Source organism: Spea bombifrons, chromosome 10 (genome assembly GCF_027358695.1).
Source record: "Spea bombifrons isolate aSpeBom1 chromosome 10, aSpeBom1.2.pri, whole genome shotgun sequence".
Lineage (NCBI taxonomy): Eukaryota > Metazoa > Chordata > Amphibia > Anura > Pelobatidae > Spea > Spea bombifrons.
This window is the reverse complement of record NC_071096.1, coordinates 38,587,318-38,603,567: the sequence shown is the minus strand read 5'-3', so window position 1 is coordinate 38,603,567 and position 16,250 is coordinate 38,587,318. Positions and strand designations below refer to the sequence as shown.

General features: G+C 41.6%; 1 protein-coding gene across 1 annotated transcript; it reads right to left on the bottom strand.

Annotated features, from left to right (window-relative positions):
* Window positions 1-1,871: 1,871 nt before the first annotated feature.
* LOC128467532 (histamine H3 receptor-like) lies at window positions 1,872-5,645 on the bottom strand. The gene is made up of 3 exons (XM_053449194.1): window positions 5,261-5,645; window positions 4,845-5,011; window positions 1,872-2,762 (listed from the first exon to the last, which is right to left on the bottom strand). Exons 1-3 carry the CDS (start codon window positions 5,505-5,507, stop codon window positions 1,872-1,874), a joined length of 1,305 nt encoding a protein of 434 aa, XP_053305169.1. The 5' UTR covers window positions 5,508-5,645.
* Between the last annotated feature and the right edge of the window lie 10,605 nt (window positions 5,646-16,250).

The following is a 16,250-nucleotide window of genomic DNA, read 5'->3' as shown; positions in this document are numbered from 1 at the left end:
AGAAAATAGTCCGCGGAGGAAACAGGCTGAATGGGGTTCGTTCTGGGACTTCCTGTGAAACCCTGTCATGGAGTCCGTGTAGAGGAATGAAGCCGTTCGGGAACCGTACTCTGTGAGCTGCAGTTTCTGAAGTTTTTTCTCACAGACTGTATTAAGGAGCCGAGTACCCCGATTGTTTATTGCACCAGGAGACGCGGGGGCCCCCTTGTCTGTGGGGTAACATGGTCCAGCTACCCTCGTGGGATAACAATTACCAAAGACAAGGAGAGATCTGCTAAATGGCGATAAAGAGTGAATCTGACAATTCCAGGGCATGCAGAGACCCCCAGTACAACTCCTAGCATCTAGCACAAAGCCCAGCATTTCAGGTAAGAGTAGCAGAAAATAAAATGTAATACTGGGGTTACATATAAAAAGTCATTCTGTCCAAAGTGGTCTTATCACCATAGCAACCAGTACAGTGGTCCAGGTGGCATTGGTTCCCATGGTAACAAGATGCACCAGAATCAGTGGAATACATCCCCCCAGCAGGGCATGCTGTTTCCTGCTATTTCCTGTCCCTACAGGCTGTTGGTTACATTGTATCAGAGCAATGGGGGTAACAATCTATCAATGGATTCTGGAACATTGAAATATTCATTATAAATATTGTACATTTTATTGAATTATCCAGAACATCTATATAAACAGTAGTCTGTTGCTGCTGATTGGACTCTCCCATTAGTTGCTATGGTGATGGGTGGTTTTGGTGCAATGATCCTATCTCCTGCTCAGATATGATTGTTTGTATTTTAGAGTCGCGCGGCACACTCACCTGGCGGTACTTGTAGCCTTTAGAGGTTTGTATTCTAGTCATGCTGCCGGTGAAGACTGGCACCGAGGGGTTCAGTGTAATCTATTTAAATTCATTTAAGAGACCTGCTCATTTATAATCCCCAAATGAGGTGCTTTAGTCCCCTTTCAAACTGTGCAGAGGGATTTATTACCGAAGTATTGAAAATTTGCTGGAAAAGTGCTGCTAAAAACATATGGAAATGCTGCACACGCGTGTCCTATTAGAAATGTACATGTAATACTGAATCGTTCACAGTGTTGCTTCCTATGTACTTTACTAGTGCATAAGGCGGCAGTTTGGATGAGGATATGTTAAGGCAGCTTTCATTCTAAAAAGTGGCATTTCATGTGATCAACGTACGGTTTCTGGTGGTAGGTCACTAATATTGTCTTGCAGTATGTTGGCCATCAAAGTGCAGGAATTAGTCTTATATACACGTTGTGCTCGTGGAGTCATGGATATGCCCCAGGGCCAGTGATTGATATGCCCCAGGGCCAGTGATGGATATGCCCCAGGCCCGGTGATGGATATGCCCCAGGCCCGGTGATGGATATGCCCCAGGGCCTGGAGATCACAGAGTGTGTGAATGCTTTATGAACCGACAAATTCTTAAGACCATACCTTTTTTTATCTGGGATTTTAAATATTCCACAGACACCCATGACCCTTGACCCCCATAAACCTAGTCATAAGAATAGCCTATCTGCGCCTCTGTTCTAGACATATATTTAACCCATTGCATGTACTGGTTGCCCCTTGCAGCATGCGGGTCGCATATGCACTTCAGTACAGATGAAGAGTGTTGCTTGGAGCTCCAGACACATTACACGCTGACATATTTTATATACATCTACTTAGAAGTGACAGTTGGCAATATTGTAGCAACGTTTCGATAAAACTGTGGCATTTCACTCCTAGTTTTCCCAGGGTTTCCCCATTCCTATCAAATCTTAATTACGCATCGTAAGAATGCATACCGGTTACCTCGTTGGGTAGGGTTATTTTCTTGTAATACCTTTCCTGTTGCTTTTTTTTGTTACAAAAATAAGTGTGGGTGTATTTTTACCTTTCCTGGACAAAGCAACTTCATGAAAGCTTTTCTGAAACTCATATGGCAAAGAGGGTATAACACAGGGTTAATGGCTGAGTTAAGCCACAGAAGCCAAAAGGATATCTCATAGAGATAGTGCTGGACACAGCGCCCATGACAAGCAGCCCTGATTATCATCAGTAACGTGTACGGTGCCCAGCAGAGGCCAAATACACAAACAATGATAGCCAGGGACTTGGCCACCCTCTTGTCTCTGGATAGCCTAAAACGATTGGCAATGCTACTAGCCATGTCCTGTCTGATATTACTGCAAGCATTTTCAACAGTTTTGTAAAAGCAGTCTTGAGGTCTTTTGTTCTGGACCTCAACCTGTAGCGGTGGGAGATCTTGACTAATGTTGAGGTCCAGCATGTGGCCTTCAAGTTTCTCTTCCCTGTGTCTTGCAGTCGAAGCAATTGTAGAAGTCAGGCAGGTGGTCTGTTTTTTAGTCTCACAGTGTAGCTTGTCTGCAGGCTTCACAAAAAATATAAGGTGTTCTTTCCTCTTGCCCTGGAAAGTCATCTCACAATGCTCCTGCCCTTGGGCCAACTCTTCGTTTCGCATGATGGTCCTTTTCTTGATGTTGATGTAGATGCTCAGATTAAAATATGTAACGCTGATGAAGGGCGTGAAGAATTCCACGGTGGAGGCGATCATTAGAAAGTACCAGTTGTAATAAAATTCCACGTAGCATTCTCCTTCCGGTAAAATGGTGGACCTGGCAATGTATTCCCAACTAATGATGGCTGGTCCATACAGCAGAAACGCTGCCACCCAAACCACCAACATCTTTAACACCGCGCTCCGAGTCATTCCTTTCTGTGCTCTGTAAGACACCTACATTATGCCAAAACAGAAAGGTTACAAGTGAAATGTTAATGTTTCCAAGCCTTGGGGAGCAATACATGAGTTATTTGCAAAAAACCCCTTTCATAATCTATTTTATTCTTTTATTTCCTCTGATAAAAAGCATTTACCGAGAACACACGCTAAATACCTGCTGGTTAAATGGCATTAATGAACACATGAGGACACCCTACCCAGGTACTTCACTGCAATTCCACTAATGCTATACTTTCCTGAAATATAGAACCTTTTGCCGTGTCTTGCTATGATGAAGTGTTTGTAATTAAATTGATTTTTTTAATGCACCACTCTTGGAAAGGGGAGGATTACATGTTCCTTGTATCTGAAAGGGAAAAATTGCTTAATTTATACATTTCACTTGGCTGTAGCTTGGTGATTATGGGTTTTATGCATTGAGAACAAAAATGTTTAATGGTCAGTGTTTAGTTTTAATGAAGATTTCATACTGGAATAATTGTAGCGTGTTAAGGTGAATATACTTGAACTTCCCCCGAACACAATGCTTAAGGCGTCCATCCTAAGACTGCATAATAATAATTAACTCAGTCCTGTCTGCCCTACGTGGTCACGACATGATGGCGGAGTGTATGGGTCACGAGTATCATTATAAAATAATCACAATTGACACAATATGGAGCTAGGATCCAAATGTCACCTTTTAGTGGTCTAAACTAGAATGTGTGGCCCCTTCTTTGAAATGTAAAGCCATTATTTTAGGGAAAGTTTATTCAGCTCTTAATATTGGGGTGAATGGAACATGTAGTTTGTCTTATAAGTGATACCCTCAAGCCATAACCTGAACAACTCTAAAGTGATATGCAGCCTCCTGCACGGAATTGTTTCCTAATCCATTTACAGAATCACAATTATATGAACACACTTGGTGTTGCAGGAAATGGATCAATGGCAGTCTTTGCAGAAATATGTTTACTGTGTGTCTGTTCATGGCGTTACGGCCAAATAATAACTAAATAAAATCTGCTGGTCCCATTCTTCGAGCTGTGCTGGTCTATGCAGAGTTTAGGGGTCCGGTTCTTTTGGTGTCCTGTAGAATTTGTAGAGCTAAGGCACCCGATTCACCTGCTGGCAGCAAACACCTTTCCTATTTACTATATATTAATCTCGGTGGATGTTATGAAATGATGAGCTGTCTATTGGGAAATGTTGGGCCATACATACAAAGAATACATTCTGGGGCAAAGCGTTCAATCTGGAAGAGTCCTAGAATGGCTCCAGTGGTCTCTGTTTCCTATTGGCTAACAACAACCTCATGCTGTAGCCAGTAGGGAGCTTATGGTCCTTTAATGCCTTTAAGTAGCAGTCAGGGTCAGGTAGAACCTAGGCAAGGTTCTAATGGTTCTGTTTGGAAGGATCTGCTTTATTCCTTCCCATATACAGTATCCCATTCTTCATACTAAACTTCGATGATGTGGAAGGACTCTATGGTGGGTATGCAGAATTACAGTAAATATGTTTTATGGGTGTTTTTTCATCATGTTGGAGCTGAACACATAATCATGGGAGCCAGCTGATTTTTTTTCTTTAGGCATCAGGTAAATGCATAGTATATTATATGTACTAAATCAAGCATTCTTGTTATAGATAAAAAAACAAACAAAATGAACAATGCAATGGAAAACATCAAGTATACCATGCCTAATGCCACCGGCTGCCTGGTGTACTGAAAACCCTTATTGTTTGTGTGTTCAGCCAGAATCAGCAGCAGTTTTTCATTAGCATAAAACTATTACACGCGTTCACACGCATCATTTGGGGGTAAATGTATTATTTTACTGTATTTACCGAATAATAGAGGAGCGTTGCATGTCATGGAGCTGAGTCAAAAATGAATTAACCTGATCAGTGAAGTGATGTGATTTGTGTTACCGTAATATGTGTGTAATGCTTTTGTGTGAGATGGATTAGTCATTGTGTCAATTACTCCCTGACTGCTGGACAGCATGGTGACCCTGGGGAAGGTATTTGCCCCGCTGCAGGGTATTAGGAGGTACAGGTCTCTTTTACATGGGTGGTATAATGTGATCTCCTTACCGCTTTGGTGACAGAGATGAATCTGTCATAGCTGATAAGCACAATGTTGAAGACAGAAGCTGTGCATAGGAGGTAATCCATCACTAGCCACAACTTGCACAGGACTTTCCCAAACTTCCAGTGGCCGGTCAGGACATAGGGGATATACAGAGGAATGCAGAAGCCACCTGTCAAAGAGAAGCCACAACACCAATGGATAATTTCACACTGCACAAAGGCACTACAGGAGGATGGTGACCTTTGGGAACAAGTTGGCTATACAATTGGACTAGATATTGAAAGGACCACATATAAATACTCTCCACCAATGAGAGAGAGAGAGATTACAGTGTTATGGAATACATTATACAGACCACAGGTGTGTAAAGTGAGGCTGTACTAATCGCCCCCCCCCCATACACTCGCACCCCACTTACCCACTAAGAAATCTGCGATCGCTAAGTTGAGGAAGAAGAAATTGCCCTGGGTGCGGAGTCCTTTGTCCACGATGAAAGCCAGGATGACCAGGGCATTCCCCAGGACTGTTGCGAGGACCATGAGAGCCATGACAACGGCCAGGAGAATGGAGACCCCGGGGGAGAACTGTCCGTAGTGCTGAAGCTGATCCTCCCCGGCAGCCAGGCACCCGTTCCCGGACTGAAGTTCCGCTGCGGAACTGTTCATGGTCGGCACGTCGACTGGCCCGGCTCGGGATCACGAGGCTTCCTTCCAGGAGAAGCTGCAGAACTCGAAAAGAGAGCAGCCTTCTACCCCACAAAGTCACATCCCTGTAGACATACTGCCCAGGGTAGAGGGGGTGTCCGTGAGATGAGCCAGGGGATAACCTCAAACTCCCGGCTCCCCTTCCAGAGCCAGCGGATAGCCTCAAACTCCTGCCTCCCCTTACAGAGCCAGCGGATAGCCTCAAACTCCTGCCTCCCCTTACAGAGCCAGCGGATAGCCTCAAACTCCTGCCTCCCCTTCCAGAGCCGGCGGATAGCCTCAAACTCCTGGATCCCCTTTCCTCCCGCGGATCGGGGGAGGAAGCTCCCAGAAAGCAGGCGACTCATTCGTGGCAAATTGCGGACTGGTCAACCAGGAGCTGCTCGCAGCGCCCCCTGGGGAGTATAATGGAGATGCAGGCACCGAGGTCCTAGGAGGAGGATCGATTCCTCTAAAAGCTTTAATGTCCCTGTGACAACGGCCGATAACTATCTCCAGGAGACGCGTTCTGTGTGTGTTTGCTGGAGTGGTCGGTAGCCCCCTATAGACCATCCTCTGCTGTTACCAGCTGTATGCCTGCTGCAGGGGGAGACTGTGCCCCGACCCTATCACATATATATAAACCCTTATAGACCATCCTCTGCTGTTACCAGCTGTATGCCTGCTGCAGGGGGAGACTGTGCCCCGACCCTATCACATATATATAAACCCTTATAGACCATCCTCTGCTGTTACCAGCTGTATGCCTGCTGCAGGGGGAGACTGTGCCCCGACCCTATCACATATATATACGGTATATAAACCCTTATAGACCATCCTCTGCTGTTACCAGGTTGTCTCTGTGCCCTGGTCCTGAAGAAATATAATCATTTACCTGTAAGAATGGGGTACAAACCAGGGCTCTAGACCATCACCACTCCCCTATCCATAGTAAAGGGAGGTAGCCGTGCCCACTATATATATGTTGGGTTTTGAGTGGGAACGTGCACCAAAGCCCTTTAAACATCTCCAAAGGGGGCTTGTTATAAATGCCTCAGACTGGGCTTCATTTATTGTTCATGGTCACCAAGACTGATGATAAAACAAATGAATGTTGATTATACACAATAAACTGTCACAATTTATCTTCATGTATTGCTTAGAAAACAGTGTGAGCGATAACATGAACTCCACATAATCCCGTCCCTTGCTGCATTAATGCCTTTATAGTCGCATTCATTGTGTGGGCAGTCTTTATACAATTCTTTCTTTTACCTGGATACCCTATACACTGTTACATGTGGCAAATCCAGGAATGTTTCGCATACACAAGGACACCTTTATGTTTGTGAAGACCACTTCCCACATCTTAATTAACAGCGTTAACGGAGCTGTACATGTTATAATGGCTTTGGTTCTCATGTCTTGGTGGAAGATTAACATTTAACAATAAATGTCATCAATACCAAGTTCTGGTTTCTGAAACAAAGCCCGTGCCTGACACATGTAGCAGGCTGTTTACACTGTGATAGGATTTTTCAGCATTATGAAACCCAAAAAAATGCAGTACATTAGGTCAGCGGCACATTGTCAGAATATAAATCAGCCTGGAAATAATCAAAAACAAGAAGAAAGTAATAGAAAGTGCTCAGCCTAATATGTGCACTCTTGTTGCTTAATGGCCTGCTGTGCTCCAAAGAACGTCCCCTAATTGTCACAGGCTGCATAACGCATCCCGCGCATCCTCTGCATTAAACCTTTCCATGCCGGAGAGACGAGCAGCGCACCGAGCCAAGACAAACGCTTTCCAAACTATACCAACCACAAAAAACAAAAGAAGCCACCGGTGACGATCACACTGCTGATTATTATGGCTTGGGATCCACTTTTATGCTGCCACGCCAGGAGCTGGCCAGCCATCGATCTACCGTGGCATCACAGCTAAGAAATGTATGGCCGACCTGTTTGGAAATAACGTTTCATTAAGGCGTCTCCATTAGGAATAGTATAGGATTCCATGCATACATGATGGATGGCTAATCATTCAATTTCAGTTCTGCGGCACTAACTTTTTGTCTGGTTGAATGAAGCCAAGTTTTAGATTCTTTATGATGCCTTTAATTACAGCATGTGGGAATTTTAAAAAGCATTATGCATTTACACTCACATTATCCATTCAAATTACATCCGCCGAATGCTCCTGAAGTGTTGAAGCGAGAGTGATAATACAAACATCCATTGTGTGCCGTAATAATAGCAGTGAATCACCAGTGCTAATAACCTTGGCAATTGGCGCAGTAGAAGAGAAGAATGTCTGGGGTCTTTCTATCGGTGCTGCGGCTAACGCTGGATGGGATTTTGCGTTGGTGGTGGACGCATGGAGTGCGTGTACCTCGACATAGCCTCGATCCTGCAATCACAAAATCAGTTATCAGTGAACCATTATCTGCTCCAATCTGGCCACCATCTGTATGAATGCACCATGATTGTAATACCCCAGAAACCAGCTTGTGTGACTCGCTTGTGTTGCAGATTATGTTTCTAAAAATATTGTTGCAATATGTTTTGCAGCCCGCTGTTTGTGTGGTGGTGCGACTTGCAATAAATTGGAGTAAACAGGTGACTGGGTTCTGGATTAACACCGCTGGGTCGCGGCAGCCATGCACATACCAGCTATTAGCTAATGCTGATAGGAGCCGGTCACACGGGCTGCTGATTGGAAAGCATTCTTGCCGGCCACGCAAAGAGCTTTTTAGTTATGGGAACACGCCACTGTCACGCTAAATACTGGCAGCATGGGATGTGTTGCTCACCAACACTTAGCGTCCATAAGGATTACAAACAGTCTCTCAGATTTATGCCGTTATCCCCACAATCATTGAAGGGATTTCCATATTTATGCAGCTGGGATTATATTATTTTTTTTATTCTCCAATTATGTGGTATTTTCAGGTTTTCGATTTGGGTGGATGCTCCGTGGGGTATAAGTTCCGCGTTCCTGGCTGTGACATTACATAGAGCAATCGGTATGAATGGTAATGAATGCCTTCTCTTTCAACAGCTTTCCCACTGGAAAGTGAAAAGCAATAACGCATCTACACGATACTTCCCCTTTGTATTTGGTAACGAGCCATGGATACCGTTAACGGGTTAGTATAGTGAAGCTTATCCGAAGCAGGTCTTGATAAGTTAAGGGTCCAATAACATCCCTAAGGTGGTACGATAATTAGCACTCATTAGACCAGTGTCCTGGTCCAGCTCAGCATGCCAGCCTGGGCCTTTGGGCTTTGGCGTTTATGTCCTCTTCCTGACCTGATCCATAAATGAATTAAGAGTAGCTTTGGCATTGTGATTATTCACATTGCGTTCCAATTAAAAATTACATTTGAAGCCGAAAAGAGAAAGGGAAGCAGAGCAGAGAAAATAGTGGGGAGGAAAAAAGAGAAAGATTCATGGAAAACTGGAAGAAAATGTAGATGAGGCTCAGCCTCACAATGATATTCATACATACTGTGTAGAGCTAATTGTCAAATTAATTAATTTCATTTAGCGAGGACATGGTATCCGAGAAAACACATCCGTGCACTGCTATTCCAGTTCAGCTAAAAACCTCTAGATACAAATAATATTTGCATTGTTGCGACCCACCCTGATTGCTATTTAATTGGGCAAGTTGTACCCGCTGCGGTAACATCAGGGCGCCCCCGTTACACTTTCTTCTGCAACAAATTCTAATTAGCCAGTATTTTTATCCTGAATTGCATTGTGAGAGGTCTTTGTTTCGCTATAGAATGTATCATAAAATGGATTCAGCCCAGGCAGTGACTTCTTGGTGTTTAACCCTCCGCCTTCCTGTACATGCAAGTCGAGGTAACAACTTCATGCACACATCACATGTGTGACATCATATAACGCAGCTGAATTTTCTATGACTTGAGTTTAACCGGTATCAGAATCTAGGGCTTTACTATATGAAATCATTTATTTATTAATTTTTGGCGTGAATGTTTTAAGAAACAGTCCTTTTACTGAAGTGAAACTTCCTGCTACAGTATGGAGCGGTGATTAATTATACTGAATATATACTGAATCTCCGTAAACTAGTAATGGTTTTTAACATTTTTCCTTTTTTCCCATGCACATAGGGGCCTGTGATGGAAGCTTTGAAGAGGTCCTTTATACCCTGAGGGAAGGACAGTCCAGAAAAGCAGGAAGGAGGCAGATTGACGTGATTAAGATATGCACACAGCAGCCACTATCCTAACAAAAATCAATGGAGACGCAGGTCACGCTGATTTTACTAATAAATAATCTATAATATCGGTGTCCCTTTGGTCAAAACAGAATGAGTTTGCAACTGGCTTTAATTGTAATTCAACTGTAACTAATTGATGTATCCGTAATGTTATTGATGTGACGTGTTGGCAACATTGTACAGTAGTTTATTTATTTAATGAAATTGTTTACTTTGTTAACGTAAAGTTAACACTGCATGGAAAATGTATGCAGATCCCATGCTGGGCTTGTAAGTTTGGCAACCCCAAATGTCTTTGTTTAATGCACAGAATAGTTATTCTAACTGAATGATCTTCTGCAAAAACCTCAGCAATCCCTCTGGCAGGCGTTAGAGACCTTGCGGTGACCTCTCAAAATATTACCGGCAGCAGGCATGATTATCAATGCGCTTTTACCCTATGGATCCCTCCCAATGATTTGCTTTATCTCTGACGTGATCGTGCTGCGTGTTTACCCCATTAATTATGTTTTTAGCTAGAGGAAGGATTGAGACCCACGATTACTCATGCTGGCTAAATTGCCATATCAGTATTATTTTACCTTAGCAATGGAGCCCTAACTAGACAAGAAGTGTATCCGCAGCATCTTAATCAGGATGATAAATATTTCTGCTCCACAACAGGACACCTGAGACCGCAATTTAAATATAGTTTAATTTTATACTAATATATGTTAATCATAATTGCAAAATTCATTAAATCAACACGTTCTTCTGGTATTAATTTTACCAAAGGATTTATGCGGATGAATTAAGATCCATCCTACACATTCATAGAAAAATGAACGGAACTGTCTGATTATAAAACACGAGGCGATTGTAGTTTTTCTTCACAATATGAAACTTATTGGTGGAATGAAAGCTTAAAAATGTGCAGATCTCATGCTCTATAATAATACTGTTGTCTATATGTACTGAATTATTAATCTACAAGCATTTTTGGGGGAGGTGTAATTTTTGCATTGGGGCCCAGTAATATCTGTTCCATCAATGTTCTTACCTAGAGAATGAAACCTTCATGGGCATCAAACATCCGCTATAGAGAAAGTAAGAGCAAAAGGATCCTAGAAGGGTTGATCTCCTTTACTGGAGCAGAAGGCACATATGAGAAGGTAAGTACACATAATATTAATTAGTCATTAATGCATGAAATAGCTGCAGGTGCAGTGGATACCATTGCTTTTACTCAGTCATGGTGGGCCTTTGTCTTGTTATGGACATGATGGTAAGGCCCAGGTTTCATCGTGGCTGGCTCTTTTTATACTGTTAGGAATATTTATCCAGTCAGGAAATGACATGAGGAAGATAATCCGCTGTTTCCATTACAGGCACAGTGGACGGCAGCTTCATGTTTTGTATCATTCACCAAACGGCTCCCAATGAGCCGGAGACAAGTGCGACCTGATGTGGGAATTAGTGTCAGCGGCACCTCCAGATGAGCTTCACCTAGGCTGAAAATTGCCTCCTTCTACTGGGAACATGGTGCATTCTTATTATATGTGCTAAATTTACACCGCTCAAGTACTGACTGAAAACCTCCCGTAACTCATTCACACTTACGTTACATGGAGTTTCTTCCTAATGGCAGAACGGAGGATCTGGTTTGTACCATCTGTTAGAGACAAATCTGATTTCAGCAGTAGTGATCTATAACTAACTTCAGAATGATTCGCTCCTTTTTTGGATTGATTGTAAACTAGAATTAATTAAGACTTGGGAGCAACTTCCTGAGATGTTAACAGAGATGTAAAATGCAAAGGCAGTTTTCTGGGCTAACATCACTTAACTCTCCTGTCTGGAGACTTTCGGGAGAGTGGAGGTAGCCGCCTGCCGTGTAGATCCTCAGTCATTTGCTAATTATCAAAATAAGTACAAAAATAAGAGATATAATAGTAACATAAGAGTTTATTATATTATATATATATATTATTATTAACGTCTTCCGGTAAAAACTGTGCTGACAATCAGAGGGTGACCTTCTTAAATATTTATTCATGTTTAATTTGTTATTCCATCAGAGGAGCCATTCTAGTATTTAGCAGTTCAGCAGGTGTTCCCATTAATAATACATGTGGTGTGATTATTATTTAGTTAAAATTCATGGCTGAGTATAATTTGATGGCTCAGCTGTGCAGACATTATATTTACCAACAAGTAGTCTGTGACAAGGCAGATTGCACAAATGTACCAAGTTTAATGAGCCTGGCTTTAGGCCATCCATTACATAGATTGAAGTGCTGACACGTAAGATCCCAAGGTTAAGTGGGGTCCCGATTCAGAAATGATTCCACCAATAGAATTATTTTTATCTGGAGACATAGTGCTTGTGGAAATATCTATATATATATAAACTATTCTTTTAACAACTTTACAGATTGAGCGATGCAGGCAGCTTGGCCTTCAGTTGGATCTAGCAATGATGATGATGACGTAATGGTGCATGATTCCACGGCTCCCACTTAAATTACTCATGTCAGTCTTCACCTCTTGGTAACTAGTCATGGGGTTCGGTGATAAACTATTCAGTGGTGACATTGACGGTGCCTTTCAACCGACGATGCTAAAACTACTAGATGGCACAGTAAGGTCCTCGATACAATGAGCCCAAAACACGTGGAACACACAGGCTTTCGAATGAATATACGGGACTCAGGCCAGCGTGTGTCACTCAGGACTGGCTTAACAGAGACAGATCCCATGGGAGAAACACCAAAACATGTTGGCTAAAGGCCTTGCTTCATGTTAGCTCGTGGGGCCATATGTGAAATAGCAGCTAAACATGTGGATAAACATGCGGCAAGCTCATAATTCCACTCATACACCAGCAAGACTGAGATTATTTGTAAAGTTGTTATGTTTCCTGATTTTTGCGTTAAGATTTCCAGGTTTGGCAATATTCCAATAAACCTGCATGTGAGTCGTTAATGGTATACTTCAGCCTTTATATCTCCCCTTGATGGTATACTTCAGCCTTTATATCCCCTTGATGGTATACTTCAGCCTTTATATCTCCCCTTGATGGTATACTTCAGCCTTTATGTCCCCTTGATGGTATACTTCAGCCTTTATGTCCCCTTGATGGTATACTTCAGCCTTTATGTCCCCTTGATGGTATACTTCAGCCTTTATATCCCCTTGATGGTATACTTCAGCCTTTATGTCCCCTTGATGGTATACTTCAGCCTTTATGTCCCCTTGATGGTATACTTCAGCCTTTATGTCCCCTTGATGGTATACTTCAGCCTTTATGTCCCCTTGATGGTATACTTCAGCCTTTATATCCCCTTGATGGTATACTTCAGCCTTTATGTCCCCTTGATGGTATACTTCAGCCTTTATATCCCCTTGATGGTATACTTCAGCCTTTATATCCCCTTGATGGTATACTTCAGCCTTTATGTCCCCTTGATGGTATACTTCAGCCTTTATGTCCCCTTGATGGTATACTTCAGCCTTTATATCCCCTTGATGGTATATTTCAGCCGTTATTTTGCAATTATTTTTTATTTTCATCCACGTGCATAGAGGCATTTTTATCTGAATCCTTTCTATACATTTGGGATGTTCCTCCATCCCCAGCACCTTTGTTTATTTTTAATGTAAAAATGGATATTAATATGCGTTTATGTTTGCTGGGGCAATTTGGGGCAGCAGATTGACCCTTTTACATGTATTATTAGGCAGTCATGTCTTTAATTACAGAATCTGAAAGCTAAAGAAGTTTGGCTTATTAAAACTTATTATTGACTCTGTGACCCTGATTATTTGAAGCCATTGACATTCTTATCAGCTCAGCTGCCATCACAAGGGTTGGGTAAAGCGAGCCGTGGCAGCTATTGCCACTTTGAAATGCCATTTTGCTCCTTTTTTCTAGTCCGTTGTACATTTCATGGCATTTTAATTGCGTGGATTCTGTGAGAATGAGACCGTGTAATTCCCATCTTCCGAATACATAAGAACCACAAAACAACTGCCTGAACAAATGAAGATTGGTCTGTTTACTGTATACCTGACCCCCTGTATCACCTGTATCACCTGTATCACCTGTATCATCTGTATCATCTGTATCACCTGTATCATCTGTATCACCTGTATCACCTGTATCACCTGTATCCGCATCTCCCAGGTAAGATGAAGCACACTTTGTCTATTGAAGACATCGCTGTGTGAGCGTGAAGGGGAATAAAGATGGGAAGAGCGCCTTGGGCTATTTCTGCCTCGCACTGTGGCTCGGTACGCCTTGACTCTGTTTGTTAAATTTCTGTATCCTGCTCTTCAAGAAAATGGAATAATAAAGCAGAGCAGCTTGCGGATAGGACGCCGGGGGCTTTTGTCTTTTGAATACTGAATGTTACTTTAGGGGATGCCTCTAATTGTTTGGGGATTTGGAGGGTTATTGATGAATAGCAATTCTAGAGCTTAAGGCTTTTGAAATCATGTGCTGTGTTACAAAGCAGCAGCCTTTTAAACTTGGCTGATCCTACCTTGTTTTGCAGCCTTGATAGTAATACAGATACTGATCTGTTGAAATTTTTCAAGTACATTTTCAAACCCACTGCAGCCCTTTTGTATGCAAGATACAGACATCTTTTGTATCATCCGAAGCCAAATTATAACCAAAGTCACACATCTAGAAAGCACAAGAAGGTCACAACTCTATTTCATTTTGAGACTTTATGTGCCAGATTAAATGACATTAACCCTTAATTGGTGTTAATGGTGGTTTAAAATACCTGATATTACTCAAATTATCACTAACACACATCTTTTCATTCAATGGTTCTTGACACCACAGAGCTTTGTAGCTGTCAGTAACTACCTTTCAATAGCCTCCTATGTCTTCTCAAAAAAAACATTTGTTTCAATCCAAGTCCTACAAGCATTCTGATCTCATTGCATTATTATAACCTTACTTAACCCTTGAATAGTTCCCACTGGTTTTTAAATGAGTTCTTTCCAAGCTGTCAATTATTTTAGCAGTTTATGAAACCACTCAGCAGAATCAGACAAGCGCTTAAAGATTTCAAAATAAGAAACACTCCATCATTTGTTTCTGAAATTCCTTGGATTAGCTCTCACCTGTCAGTTCCTTTCCACGTCCCCATTGAGTCTTGCACCTGACAAACTTTCCGAAATGTCAATTCGAACTTAAACTTTGCTTTCTAGTGCAGAAGAGACGTGACGTTCGGAGGAGTGATTTTGGTGAACTGACAAGCGATCCTGCCGCAGTCCTTAAAAATAACTCGCGCGGGCAGGTAAGCTGAAATGTGTCATTAAAATGTCTTAAATATGTCTTGTAGGGTTTTTTATTTTTTATAAAGAGAATTACATATATTCTCCATATCCTTTTGTAATTTTTGTACATAGAAGGTCTGCTTTACTAAATGCCTCCTCTGCCGGATTGTTTGGTGGCTAACCTCCATCGAACGCCCCCCTTCTGAACAGAAGCCCTGGTAATTATGAATCACATCCCATGGAGTCAGCTCATGCCAGCCACAAGTCGCAGAGAGCTATTAAAACAAATGCGTCACAGCCTAGCGGTTTTTATCCTATTCCGTAGAAACAATTTTTGGCTGTTTGACATTTGGGTGCCAAGTTTAGAACGTTGACTAAAATTCAATTAACACATCAGGAGAGCCCCACAAAACAAAGAAACGGTATTTATATGATTTATATGTGTCTTCATCAACAGCTAAATTAAACTCTTATACAAGAGAGATGTAAAATAAAATGAATTATACGTTGTTTTTGGAAAATGTATATTTTTTATATGAGAAATGATATATTTTTATTAATTAAGGTGCTGAAGATGATCGATAAATATTTTAGAACATATAAACAGAATTTACATATGTTTTGAATGTGGCATATATATATATATATATTTTGAAAGTATAATTTAGTTAGATAGGGGTTTTGCAGAAATGTTAGAATTTATAATACAGGTACAGTAAGTTGATACTATACAGATCACAATCACCTTTGTTTATATTGTTTTACTATTGTTTAATTCTTTAATAATAATAATTAATAATAATGACTGTTGTAATAATGTTCTGCCTCCCCGTCTTAGTGTTATTCACATAGCAGATATGCAGAAAAAATGACTGCTGTTTTATTAAAACCCATCACCGCCCCCAGCCTATAAAGTTCACTATTTAAGGAAACGTGTGAATAGTGAATTATAGTGATTATGAAATAAGTTTGCTGCATGTGCTCTGGCATGTTTTCTACATATTACTGAATCTCTACCTTTGCCGGTAATAAACGGCCCCCGTGTGAGGAGTTCAAGTTCCGTCTTGCAACGTATTGATGGTTGCTGAGTTTCTCTAAATGCACACGGAATGTTTGCATCTAACTGTGTTTCTCTGTTAATTCACTCACATGAGTCATCTTGTTGCTTATAAGTGGCGCGAGTTACAGACTTCTCA

Excerpts from the sequence above, each read along its gene's own strand:
- LOC128467532 (XM_053449194.1), bottom strand. The coding sequence starts at position 5,507 with ATGAACAGTTCCGCAGCGGAACTTCAGTCCGGGAACGGGTGCCTGGCT. Across the intron at positions 5,012-5,260 it reads GATCGCAGATTTCTTAGTGG|GTGGCTTCTGCATTCCTCTG; the intron begins GTAAGTGGGGTG and ends TCTCTTTGACAG. Across the intron at positions 2,763-4,844 it reads TCATCTCTGTCACCAAAGCG|GTGTCTTACAGAGCACAGAA; the intron begins GTAAGGAGATCA and ends GGCATAATGTAG.